The sequence below is a fragment of the Entelurus aequoreus genome, linkage group LG06 (assembly GCF_033978785.1).
Source record: "Entelurus aequoreus isolate RoL-2023_Sb linkage group LG06, RoL_Eaeq_v1.1, whole genome shotgun sequence".
NCBI classification, from domain to species: Eukaryota; Metazoa; Chordata; class Actinopteri; order Syngnathiformes; family Syngnathidae; genus Entelurus; species Entelurus aequoreus.
The window spans coordinates 78022692-78037518 of NC_084736.1; the positions used below are offsets into that span (position 1 = coordinate 78022692).

Sequence of the window (14827 nt, forward strand, 5' to 3'; positions counted from 1 at the left end):
CACTCGTCCTGGCTTCATGCAGCAGTCAAGTAGGTTGATTTCTTGTTTCTTAGCTTCTAACTTATGCTTCCGGTGCTAGTTTTGTACCTTAACTTCACGGGCGATCGGCACGTTTTCCCATCTACTTGTTTTCTGTTTTTGGTACGTGTTTTGAAGATGAAATCATGTTCCTACCTGCACGCCTTGTCTGGAGTGGTCCCTCTGCATCCCGGGGGAACGAACCCCGCAGTAAGCAGTCCGGGGGTCTCCGTTGTGGTATTTTAGGCTTCATAATGCGCCACACATTTTCAATGGAAGACAGGTCTGGACTACAGGCAGGCCAGTCTAGTACCCGCACTCTTTTACTATGAAGCCACGTTGATGTAACACGTGGCTTGGCATTGTCTTGCTGAAATAAGCAGGGGCGTCCATGGTAACGTTGCTTGGATGGCAACATATGTTGCTCCAAAACCTGTATGTACCTTTCTGCATTAATGGTGCCTTCACAGATGTGTAAGTTACCCATGTCTTGGGCACTAATACACCCCCATACCATCACACATGCTGGCTTTTACACTTTGCGCCTATAACAATCCGGATGGTTCTTTTCCTCTTTGGTCCGGAGGACACGACGTTCACAGTTTCCAAAAACTATTTGAAATGTGGACTCGTCAGACCACAGAACACTTTTCCACTTTGCATCAGTCCATCTTAGATGAGCTCAGGCCCAGCGAAGTCGACGGCGTTTCTGGGTGTTGTTGATAAACGGTTTTCGCCTCGCATAGGAGAGTTTTAACTCGCACTTACAGATGTAGCGACCAACTGTAGTTACTGACAGTGGGTTTCTGAAGTGTTCCTGAGCCCATGTGGTGATATCCTTTACACACCGATGTCGCTTGTTGATGCAGTACAGCCTGAGGGATGGAAGGTCACGGGCTTAGCTGCTTACCTGCAGTGATTTCTCCAGATTCTCTGAACCCTTTGATGATATTACGGAGCGTAGATGGTGAAATCCCTAAATTCCTTGCAATAGCTGGTTGAGAAAGGTTGTTCTTAAACTGTTCAACAATTTGCTCACGCATTTGTTGACAAAGTGGTGACCCTCGCCCCATCCTTGTTTGTGAATGACTGAGCATTTCATGGAAGCTACTTTTATACCCAATCATGGCACCCACCTGTTCCCAATTAGCCTGCACACCCGTGGGATGTTCCAAATAAGTGTTTGATGAGCATTCCTCAACTTTATCAGTATTTATTGCCACCTTTCCCAACTTCTTTGTCACGTGTTGCTGGCATCAAATTCTAAAGTTAATGATTATTTGCACAAAAAAAAAAAAAGTTTATAATTTTGAACATCAAATATGTTGTCTTTGTAGCATATTCAACTGAATATGGGTTGAAAATGACTTGCAAATCATTGTATTCCGTTTGTATTTACATCTAACACCATTTCCCAACTCATATGGAAACGGGGTTTGTATTATTTATTATGAAAACACTGACTATGGGAATGCTAATACAATTTTCACTTCCACTAACTCCAATGTTTACAAAAAAACGACACACGTTTAACTGGACTTCACATCTTAGAGGGGATCCGTTCCCACGTCATGTTTTTTTCCTCGCCGAGTCGGGTTTTTCCTGTTTCTTTCTCCCCCCAACCGCTGACCGTTCACTAACATCTTCCTCCTTCTTGACTTTAAAAACCCACCATCCCCCGCCTTTCAAAGCCGCCATGCACATACAAACACATTTAGCCACGCGCGCGCACACACTGCACACTCGTGAATGAGCACTCTTTCTTCCAACACCCACACACACACACACACACACACCCACACACACACACACACACACACACACACACACACACACACACACACACACACACACACACACACACACACACACACACAAACACAAAATAGCCTAAGGTTAACCCCCCACCCTTGGCCCAGGTCAAAGGACAAAGCAGAGGCAAATAGTGGAATTCTCCAGCGTGGTTGCCTGCACTCCTCAAACACACAAACTGCATACACAAGAAAGCAGAAAGCTTTTGCATGGCAGCGTTTAAAGCAGAGCTTAACATCATTGACTTAGCCAGTATCTGCACTTCACTACAGCACAGCAACATGACACAATACTTTCTACATCCAATAATCCACAGCACTGATAGCACGGGCAGTATCAGTATGGGAGCGATACTTGCGTGTAGGGTTGTCCTGATATCAGTATTTGAGTACCAAAATGTAATTCGATACTTTTCGGTACTTTTCTAAATAAAGGGGACCACAAAAAAAATGGCATTATTGGCTTTATTTTAACAAAAAATCTTAGGGTACATTAAACATATGTTTATTATTGCAATGTTGTTCTTAAATAAAATAGTGAACATACAAGACAACTTGTCTTTTAGTAGTAAGTAAACAAACAAAGGCTCCTAATTAGTCTGCTGACATATGCAGTAACATATTGTGTCATTTATCTACCTATTTTGTCAAAATTATAAAGGACAAACTGTAAAAATGGATTATTAATCCCCTTGTTGTCATGATCTGTGGTCTGGATTATGTTTTTGTTATTTTTCTGTCAGCTTGCTGTGAAGTTTGTTCTCCCGGGATGCAAACGGACTTTTCGGGACAAGGGTAGCAGGTAGGAACATATTTATTAATCTAACAGGCAAAAACTCTCTAACTGTGGCATGAAATAAACAAGACTTACGCAGAGGGTTGCGTGACAATAGCGTGAAGCAAACAACTAGCATAAACTACAGCATAGCAAGAAACAAACAACTAACATAACTATGGCATGGAACAACTATGAAACTGTGACATGAAACAACTAACATGAACTATGGCATGGAACAACTATGAAACTGTGACATGAAACAACTAACATGAACTATGACATGGAACAACTATGAAACTGTGACATGAAACAACTAACATGAACTATGGCATGGAACAACTATGAAACTGTGACATAAAACAACTAACATGAACTATGGCATGGAACAACTATGAAACTGACATGAAACAACTAACATGAACTATGGCATGGAACAACTATGAAACTGTGACATGAAACAACTAACATAAACTATGGCATGGACAACTATGAAACTGTGACATGAAACAACTAACATGAACTATGGCATGGAACAACTATGAAACTGTGACATGAAACAACTAACATGAACTATGGCACAGAACAAATATGAAACTGTGACATTAGACATGAAACAACTAACATGAACTATGGCATAGAACAACTATGAAACTGTGACATGAAAAAACTAACATGAACTATGGCATGGAACAACTATGAAACTGTGACATGAAACAACTAACATGAACTATGGCATGGAACAACTATGAAACTGACATGAAACAACTAACATGAACTATGGCATGGAACAACTATGAAACTGTGACATGAAACAACTAACATGAACTATGGCATGGAACAACTATGAAACTGTGACATGAAACAACTAACATGAACTATGGCATGGAACAACTATGAAACTGTGACATGAAACAACTAACATGAACTATGGCATAGAACAACAATGAAACTGACATGAAACAACTAACATGAACTATGGCATGGAACAACTATGAAACTGACATGAAACAACTAACATGAACTATGGCATGGAACAACTATGAAACTGTGACATGAAACAACTAACATGAACTATGGCACAGAACAAATATGAAACTGTGACATTAGACATGAAACAACTAACATGAACTATGGCATGGAACAACTATGAAACTGTGACATGAAACAACTAACATGAACTATGGCATGGAACAACTATGAAACTGTGACATGAAACAACTAACATGAACTATGGCATGGAACAACTATGAAACTGTGACATGAAACAACTAACATGAACTATGGCATGGAACAACTATGAAACTGTGACATGAAACAACTAACATGAACTATGGCATGGACAACTATGAAACTGTGACATGAAACAACTTGTTCATTTACTGTTAATATCTGCTTATTTTCCTCTTTTAACATGTTTTATCTACACTTCTGTTCAAATGTAATAATCACTTATTCTTCTGTTGTTTGATACTTTACATTAGTTTTGGATGATACCACACATTTGGGTATCAATCCGATACCAAGTAGTTACAGGATCATACATTGGTCATATTCAAAGTCCTCATGTGTCCAGGGACATATTTCCTGAGTTTATAAATATAATATACATGTTTTAAAAACAAAAGAAGATCTTTTGATGCCAAAAAATATCACAATCATAGTAGTATCGACTAGATACGCTCCTGTACTTGGTATCATTACAGTGGATGTCAGGTGTCGATCCACCCATGGCATTTGTTTACATTGTGACACCGGTGAGCTAACATATTGTGTCAATTATCATTCTATTTTGTCAAAATTATAAAGGACAAACTGTAAAAATGGATTATTAATCCACTTGTTCATTTGCTGTTAATATCTGCTTATTTTCCTCTTTTAACATGTTTTATCTACACTTCTGTTTAAATGTAATAATCACTTATTCTTCTGTTGTTTGATACTTTACATTAGTTTTGGAGGATGCCACAAATTTGGGTATCGATTCGATACCAAGTAGTTACAGGATCATACATTGGTCATATTCAAAGTCCTCATGTGTCCAGGGACGTATTTCCTGAGTTTATAAACATAATATACATGTTTTAAAAACAAAAGAAGATCTTTTGATGCCAAAAAATATCACAATCATAGTAGTATCGACTAGATACGCTCCTGTACTTGGTATCATTACAGTGGATGTCAGGTGTAGATCCACCCATGGCATTTGTTTACATTGTGACACCGGTGAGCTAACATATTGTGTCAATTATCATTCTATTTTGTCAAAATTATAAAGGACAAACTGTAAAAATTGATTATTAATCCACTTGTTCATTTGCTGTTAATATCTGCTTATTTTCCTCTTTTAACATGTTCTATCTACACTTCTGTTCAAATGTAATAATCACTTATTCTTCTGTTGTTTGATACTTTACATTAGTTTTGGAGGATGCCACAAATTTGGGTATCGATTCGATACCGTGTAGTTACAGGATCATATACCGGTCATATTCAAAGTCCTCATGTGTCCAGGGACATATTTCCTGACTTTATAAACATAATATGAATTTTAAAATAAGGACAAAAGATTTTTGGACGATAAAAAATATCGATGTAATCATAGTAGTATCGACTAGATACACTCCTGTACTTGGTATCATTACAGTGGATGTCAGGTGTAGATCCACCCATGGCATTTGTTTACATTGTGACGCCGGTGAGCTAACATATTGTGTCAATTATCATTCTATTTTGTCAAAATTATAAAGGACAAACTGTAAAAATGTATTATTAATCCACTTGTTCATTTGCTGTTAATATCTGCTTATTTTCCTCTTTTAACATGTTCTATCTACACTTCTGTTTAAATGTAATAATCACTTATTCTTCTGTTGTTTGATACTTTACATTAGTTTTGGATGATACCACACATTTGGGTATCAATCCGATACCAAGTAGTTACAGGATCATACATTGGTCATATTCAAAGTCCTCATGTGTCCAGGGACATATTTCCTGAGTTTATAAACATAATATACATGTTTTAAAAACGAAAGAAGATCTTGTGATGCCAAAAAATATCACAATCATAGTAGTATCGACTAGATACGCTCCTGTACTTGGTATCATTACAGTGGATGTCAGGTGTCGATCCACCCATGGCATTTGTTTACATTGTGACGCCGGTGAGCTAACATATTGTGTCATTTATCATTCTATTTTGTCAAAATTATAAAGGACAAACTGTAAAAATGTATTATTAATCCACTTGTTCATTTGCTGTTAATATCTGCTTATTTTCCTCTTTTAACATGTTTTATCTACACTTCTGTTTAAATGTAATAATCACTTATTCTTCTCTTGTTTGATACTTTACATTAGTTTTGGATGATGCCACAAATTTGGGTATCGATTCGATACCAAGTAGTTACAAGATCATACATTGGTCATATTCAAAGTCCTCATGTGTCCAGGGACATATTTCCTGAGTTTATAAACATAATATTCATGTTTTAAAAACGAAAGAAGATCTTGTGATGCCAAAAAATATCACAATCATAGTAGTATCGACTAGATACGCTCCTGTACTTGGTATCATTACAGTGGATGTCAGGTGTCGATCCACTCATGGCATTTGTTTACATTGTGACGCCGGTGAGCTAACATATTGTGTCATTTATCATTCTATTTTGTCAAAATTATAAAGGACAAACTGTAAAAATTGATTATTAATCCACTTGTTCATTTGCTGTTAATATCTGCTTATTTTCCTCTTTTAACATGTTTTATCTACACTTCTGTTCAAATGTAATAATCACTTATTCTTCTGTTGTTTGATACTTTACATTAGTTTTGGATGATACCACACATTTGGGTATCAATCTGATACCAAGTAGTTACAGGATCATACATTGGTCATATTCAAAGTCCTCATGTGTCCAGGGACATATTTCCTGAGTTTATAAACATAATATACATGTTTTAAAAACAAAAGAAGATCTTGTGATGCCAAAAAATATCACAATCATAGTAGTATCGACTAGATACGCTCCTGTACTTGGTATCATTACAGTGGATGTCAGGTGTCGATCCACCCATGGCATTTGTTTACATTGTGACGCCGGTGAGCTAACATATTGTGTCAATTATCATTCTATTTTGTCAAAATGAAAAAGGACAAACTGTAAAATTGATTATTAATCCACTTGTTCATTTGCTGTTAATATCTGCTTATTTTCCTCTTTTAACATGTTCTATCTACACTTCTGTTCAAATGTAATAATCACTTATTCTTCTGTTGTTTGATACTTTACATTAGTTTTGGAGGATGCCACAAATTTGGGTATCAATCCGATACCAAGTAGTAACAGGATCATACATTGGTCATATTCAAAGTCCTCATGTGTCCAGTGACGTATTTCCTGAGTTTATAAACTTAATATGAATTTTAAAATAAGGAAAAAAGATTTTTTGACGATAAAAAATATCGATGTATACATAGTAGTATCGACTAGATACACTCCTGTATTTGGTATCATTACAGTGGATGTCAGGTGTCGATCCACCCATGGCATTTGTTTACATTGTGACACCGGTGAGCTAACATATTGTGTCATTTATCATTCTATTTTGTCAAAATTATAAAGGACAAACTGTAAAAATTGATTATTAATCCACTTGTTCATTTGCTGTTAATATCTGCTTATTTTCCTCTTTTTACCCCCCCCCCAACCCCGCCCACCTCAACCTCCTCATGCTCTCTCAGGGAGAGCATGTCCCAAATTCCAAGCTGCTGTTTTGAGGCATGTTAAAAAAAAATAATGCACTTTGTGACTTCAATAATAAATATGGCAGTGCCATGTTGGCATTTTTTTTCATAACTTGAGTTGATTTATTTTGGAAAACCTTGTTACATTGTTTAATGCATCCATCACAAATTAGGCATAATAATGTGTTAATTCCACGACTGTATATATCGGTATCGGTTGATATCGGAATCGGTAATTAAGAGTTGGACAATATCGTAATATCGGCAAAAAAGCCATTATTGAACATCTCTGATTTATAGGATATGTTCTAAATCAGTGGTTCTTAACCTTGTTGGAGGTACCGAACCCCACCAGTAGGGATGATGTTCGAAACCGGTTCTCCCGGTTGTTCGATAAGAAAAGAACCGATTCCATGGACTCGAATCCCTTTTTGAGAACCGGTTCCCGTAATCGAGGCCACTATAGTAAAGAAAAAGAGTTGGTCCTGTATTCGAATCCCTGGGAACGAATCCCGTCCCACAAGAAATGCCCTGTGGGACATCACAGGAAATGATGTAGCTCAGTCTTATGACTGAGCTACGTCATTTCCTGTGCTGTCACACAAGCAGCAAAAATAATGGACCGTAAAAAACGCCTCAAGGCATGGCTATTCACCTATAGTGATCACAGAGACAGGTTGTTTTTGTGTTACTGTATATATTTGTTTTTCTGAAAAATCCCACTTAATATACTTTGGGTAACAACAGTCAATATTTTTTTTTTTTTTTTAGGGGGGTAACAGTCATTATTTATTTATTTATTTTATTTATTTTTTTTCTTATAAAATAAAAGTGAGCTTTTGTTAAACCAAATATTGTGTTTTTTTTCATATACAACAACCTATCTGGATTCAATAAGAGAATCGATAAGGAATCGGTTCGATTATAGGATTCGATAATGGGCTCAAACTCGATAATTTCTTATCAAACATCATCCCTACCCACCAGTTTTATATGTGCATTCACCGAACCCTTCTTTAGTGAAAAATAAAATGTTTTTTTTTCTCAAATTCAAGACAAAGCTATGTCTTTTTTCACTGGTGCACAAAATGAACCGTGCATGAACATCACCTTGTTCAAAGAACAAAACCAACTCAGTGCATAAACTCACAACAAATGACACACCTGCAAATAAGTGTGACTTCTGCGGTTGCCGTATCCATAATGCGCCGTTAGGGAGAAGTTTTTATTGACACAATGAGTCGGGTGTGTCTCGCCCTCCGCGGCGGACGCTCCGTCGAACCCCTGAGGCCGACTAACCGAACCCCAAGGGTTGGATCGAACCCAGGTTAAGAACCACTGTTCTAAATGTAGTGCAAAGAATCATCCTCCACGTTCATATCTAGGGTTGGGTATCGAGTATCGATTGGAACCGGGACTAACTTTCCGATTCTCCCGGAATCGTTCAAAAGTTTAAATTTCGATTCCTAGTTTCGATACCCAGTCCGCCGACCGGAAAAAAAGAATAAGTCCGCCGACCGGAAGAAGAAGCCGCTAAACACCAACGAAGAAGCGCCCACCGCCGGAAGTGTTAGCATAGCCGAGCCTATGTAGCCGAGCGAGTGGATAGCGGGCGTCGGCGGTCGAAAGTGTGGCTTTATTTTACTAAAAAAAATGAAATATCGGCGAAATGTAACACGTGCGACAGGACTGTTTCGTGCTTAGGAGGGTGCACGTCGAACATGATGAAGCACCTCCGAGTACAAATAAATGCGTGTCCCGTCTTCGACGCGCTGCGCCGACCGTCCTCCTGTGCCTCTTCCTCTGGCTTCGACGCCCAGCCCGGCACCTCGGTGACTGCATTGCGGTCCGAATCCGGTAAGTAAAACAATATACATGCAATAAATAATGTGTTTTGCACCAACGTCGAGGCAGCTAATGAATTAGCCCGCGTATTTTTTCATAGACAATTTACAACCTGCTAGCCAGGCTCCGCGATGTGCTCAGCGTACTCCGTTCACCGTAGCGGCAATGGGGAAGATGTCGGTGCCACAGACGGAAGAGTGCCACAGAAAGGTCACTGCACACGTAGTCAAAAGACTGCATCCCTTTTCAGAGGTGGAATCTCCAACATTTAGGTTAGTTAAGCAATAACGTTAGAGCTAAGCTAATTGATACTAGGCTAGTTTGTTTATGTTTGCAGGGATATGGTGAAAACTCTCAACCCAAAATACATACCACCTTCCAGGGACTACCGGTCAAACACATTGATCCCGGCATGGTACAAGAAGAATCGGAACCGAGAATCGTCAGGAATCGGAATCGAAACAAAGAATCGGAATCGGAATCGTTCAAATTCAAACGATACCCAACCCTATTCATATCTCAATAATCCAAAAGAACGGTGATATCAGATGTTTTCCACTCACTTGCCAGATGTCTCGTCTCCTTTTTAGCTCTTCACATTTGCGCAGCTTGCAGATCTGCTTGCCCGTCTTGCGGTTCTGACAGTTGCCGCACGCACCGCAGTTCGCCTTGCGCAAGCACGGAGTGCAGCCGCCGCATTTCTTCCTCCTCTTCTTTTGGGGGTCAGAAGTGGCATCTAGGGGGGTGTCGGTCGGGGACAAGGAGAAAAGGCCGGCTTGCTGGTGCTCGCTCTCTATGTACTTGCTCAGAGGAGACTCCTTCTCCAAGGATTTCCTGTGGATGAGCAGAGTGGGAACTTTGTTGCTGAAAAAGTCATGGACGTCTGGAGAATTTAGACTGCCCTCTGCCTTTGGTTTGGACATGCTGAAAAGTCTTCTTTGCTATACAATAAAGTAGGTTTCTAAGTGGAGGTCTCGATGACCAAATGGTGCCAACGGGCTGTCAGGATGACTCGCAGACTCTGAAGGAGTAACTTTCAAGTTGGTGGCCATTGTTTCTCGCTACCCCAAGGAATGGTCGGGGGTCCGCCACAGTTTAGGCAGCAAAACCCAGACTTGTTGAGACATTGGCGTGCCGGAGTCAGCCTGGACCCATCGTCTGAAAGAAAGAGGAAGAGAAATAAGAACGAAACAAACCCCATAGCTTTAATGTACAGTAAATCAATCAATCAATCAATGTTTACTTATATAGCCCTAAATCACGAGTGTCTCAAAGGGCTGCACAAGCCACAACGACATCCTCGGCTCAGATCCCACATCAGGGCAAGAAGAAACTCAACCCCCCTGGGCGACCGGTGCAATGGACGTCAAGTGGATCTAGCATAATATTGTGAGAGTCCAGTCCATAGTGGATCTAACATAATAGTGTGAGAGTCCAGTCCATAGTGGATCTAACATAATAGTGAGAGTCCAGTCCATAGTGGATCTAACATAATAGTGAGAGTCCAGTCCATAGTGGATCTAACATAATATTGTGAGAGTCCAGTCCATAGTGGATCTAACATAATAGTGTGAGAGTCCAGTCCGTAGTGGATCTAACATAATATTGTGAGAGTCCAGTCCATAGTGGATCTAACATAATAGTGAGAGTCCAGTCCATAGTGGATCTAACATAATAGTGTGAGAGTCCAGTCCATAGTGGATCTAACATAATAGTGAGAGAGTCCAGTCCATAGTGGATCTAACATAATAGTGAGAGTCCAGGCCATAGTGGATCTAACATAATAGTGTGAGAGTCCAGTCCATAGTGGATCTAACATAATAGTGTGAGAGTCGAGTCCATAGTGGATCTAACATAACAGTGTGAGAGTCCAGTCCACAGTGGATCTAACATAATAGTGTGAGAGTCCAGTCCATAGTGGATCTAACATAATAGTGTGAGAGTCCAGTCCACAGTGGATCTAACATAATAGTGTGAGAGTCCAGTCCATAGTTGATCTAACATAATAGTGTGAGAGTCCAGTCCACAGTGGATCTAACATAATAGTGTGAGAGTCCAGTCCATAGTGGATCTAACATAATAGTGTGAGAGTCCAGTCCACAGTGGATCTAACATAATAGTGTGAGAGTCCAGTCCATAGTTGATCTAACATAATAGTGTGAGAGTCCAGTCCACAGTGGATCTAACATAATAGTGTGAGAGTCCAGTCCATAGTGGATCTAACATAATAGTGTGAGAGTCCAGTCCATAGTGGATCTAACATAATAGTGAGAGTCCAGTCCATAGTGGATCTAACATAATAGTGAGAGTCCAGTCCATAGTGGATCTAACATAATATTGTGAGAGTCCAGTCCATAGTGGATCTAACATAATAGTGTGAGAGTCCAGTCCGTAGTGGATCTAACATAATATTGTGAGAGTCCAGTCCATAGTGGATCTAACATAATAGTGAGAGTCCAGTCCATAGTGGATCTAACATAATAGTGTGAGAGTCCAGTCCATTGTGGATCTAACATAATATTGTGAGAGTCCAGTCCATAGTGGATTTAACATAATAGTGTGAGAGTCCAGTCCATAGTGGATTTAACATAATAGTGTGAGAGTCCAATCCATAGTGGATCTAACATAATAGTGAGAGTCCAGTCCATAGTGGATCTAACATAATAGTGTGAGAGTCCAGTCCATAGTGGATCTAACATAATAGTGTGAGAGTCCAGTCCATAGTGGGTCTAACATAATAGTGTGAGAGTTCAGTTCATAGTGGATCTAACATAATAGTGTGAGAGTCCAGTCCATAGTGGATCTAACATAATAGTGAGAGAGTCCAGTCCATAGTGGATCTAACATAATAGTGAGAGTCCAGGCCATAGTGGATCTAACATAATAGTGTGAGAGTCCAGTCCATAGTGGATCTAACATAATAGTGAGAGAGTCCAGTTCATAGTGGATCTAACATAATAGTGTGAGAGTCGAGTCCATAGTGGATCTAACATAACAGTGTGAGAGTCCAGTCCACAGTGGATCTAACATAATAGTGTGAGAGTCCAGTCCATAGTGGATCTAACATAATAGTGTGAGAGTCCAGTCCACAGTGGATCTAACATAATAGTGTGAGAGTCCAGTCCATAGTGGATCTAACATAATAGTGTGAGAGTCCAGTCCACAGTGGATCTAACATAATAGTGTGAGAGTCCAGTCCATAGTGGATCTAACATAATAGTGAGAGAGTCCAGTCCATAGTGGATCTAACATAATAGGGAGAGAGTCCAGTCCATAGTGGATCTAACATAATAGTGAGAGTTCAGTTCATAGTGGATCTAACATAATAGTGTGAGAGTCCAGTCCATAGTGGATTTAACATAATAGTGTGAGAGTCCAGTCCATAGTGGATCTAACATAATAGTGAGAGTCCAGTCCGTAGTGGATCTAACATAATAGTGAGAGAGTCCAGTCCATAGTGGATCTAACATAATAGTGTGAGAGTCCAGTCCATAGTGGATCTAACATAATAGTGAGAGAGTCCAGTCCATAGTGGATCTAACATAATAGTGAGAGAGTCCAGTCCATAGTGGATCTAACATAATAGTGAGAGAGTCCAGTCCATAGTGGATCTAACATAATAGTGAGAGTCCAGTCCATAGTGGATCTAACATAATAGTGTGAGAGTCCAGTCCATAGTGGATCTAACATAATAGTGTGAGAGTCCAGTCCACAGTGGATCTAACATAATAGTGTGAGAGTCCAGTCCATAGTGGATCTAACATAATAGTGTGAGAGTCCAGTCCACAGTGGATCTAACATAATAGTGTGAGAGTCCAGTCCATAGTGGATCTAACATAATAGTGTGAGAGTCCAGTCCACAGTGGATCTAACATAATAGTGTGAGAGTCCAGTCCATAGTGGATCTAACATAATAGTGAGAGAGTCCAGTCCATAGTGGATCTAACATAATAGGGAGAGAGTCCAGTCCATAGTGGATCTAACATAATAGTGAGAGTTCAGTTCATAGTGGATCTAACATAATAGTGTGAGAGTCCAGTCCATAGTGGATTTAACATAATAGTGTGAGAGTCCAGTCCATAGTGGATCTAACATAATAGTGAGAGTCCAGTCCGTAGTGGATCTAACATAATAGTGAGAGAGTCCAGTCCATAGTGGATCTAACATAATAGTGTGAGAGTCCAGTCCATAGTGGATCTAACATAATAGTGAGAGAGTCCAGTCCATAGTGGATCTAACATAATAGTGAGAGAGTCCAGTCCATAGTGGATCTAACATAATAGTGAGAGAGTCCAGTCAATAGTGGATCTAACATAATAGTGAGAGTCCAGTCCATAGTGGATCTAACATAATAGTGAGAGTCCAGTCCATAGTGGATCTAACATAATAGTGTGAGAGTCCAGTCCATAGTGGATTTAACATAATAGTGTGAGAGTCCAGTCCATAGTGGATCTAACATAATAGTGAGAGTCCAGTCCGTAGTGGATCTAACATAATAGTGAGAGTCCAGTCCATAGTGGATCCAACATAATAGTGGGTAAAGAATTGGTATACACATTTAGCTTATAATAATAATAATAATAATAATAATAATAATAATAAAAATAACAGATGAGGCAATTGAGTCACATGTTAATATAGGACAGCTTGCTTGATGATATCACTTTCATAAGCCATTGAACTTGTGAGTTCTTGGACAGTATCAGATTTAATTTCTTTGCAGGGTGTTAGAATAGCGTCCTAGAGCTGCTGCTTGGATATGAACTGTCTCCCACCCTCATAGATCTTTGGCTTGGTGATGCTCCAGAGGTTCTCAATAGGGTTGAGGTCAGGAGAGGACGGTGGCCACACCATCAGTTTCTCTCCTCTTATGCCCATGGATAACGATCGGGCTGTGATTCCCCATTGATTTGGGATCAGAAACCATCTCCTTTGTTTTTTTTTACATTTAAAAATCAGATTTTAGACTCCAGCGTTCTGTGATCCTGAAGTGGGATTGAAGGGACTAGAATGCTTGAGCGAAACTGGCGTGAAGAGATCCATCCATTCATTCATCTTCTTCCACTTATAAGCAGGGAAGCCCAGACTTCCTTCTCCCCAGCCACTTCATCCAGCTCCTACCGGGGGATCCCGAGGCGTACCCAGGCCAGCATAGTCTCCCCAACATGTCCCGGGTCTTCGCCGTGGCCTCCTAACCGGTCGGACGTGCCCTAAATCAGGTGGCATCCTGACCAGAGGCCCGAACCACCTCATCTGGCTTCTCTTGATATGGAGGAGCACTGGCTTTAATTTGAGCTCCTCCCGAATGACAGAGTTCTTATCCTTTCTCTAAGGGAGAGTCCCGCCACCCAACGGAAAAAAACGTATTTCAGCCGCATGTACCCGTGATCTTGTCCTTTCGGTCAAAACCCAAAGCTCATGACCACAGCTGAGGATGGGAAAGTAGATCGACCAGTAAATTGAGAGCTTCGCCTTCCGGCTTGGCTCCTTCTTCACCACGACGGACCGATGCAGAGTCCGCATCACTGCAGACGCCGCACCGATCCGCCTGTCGATCTCACGATCCACTCTTCCCTCACTCGTTCACAAAACTCTGAGGTACTTGAACTCCTGTATTTGGGGCAAGAT

General features: G+C 40.1%; 1 protein-coding gene across 1 annotated transcript in view; it reads right to left on the reverse strand.

The window, feature by feature from the left end:
• tet3 (tet methylcytosine dioxygenase 3) overlaps positions 1-10122 on the reverse strand; it is a 112453-nt gene extending 102331 nt beyond the window's left edge. Inside the window, exon 1 of the mRNA XM_062051595.1 lies at positions 9763-10122. Within this exon, the coding sequence (XP_061907579.1) occupies positions 9763-10122 (360 nt within the window). The remainder of the gene's footprint in view (positions 1-9762) is intronic.
• Positions 10123-14827: the final 4705 nt, after the last annotated feature.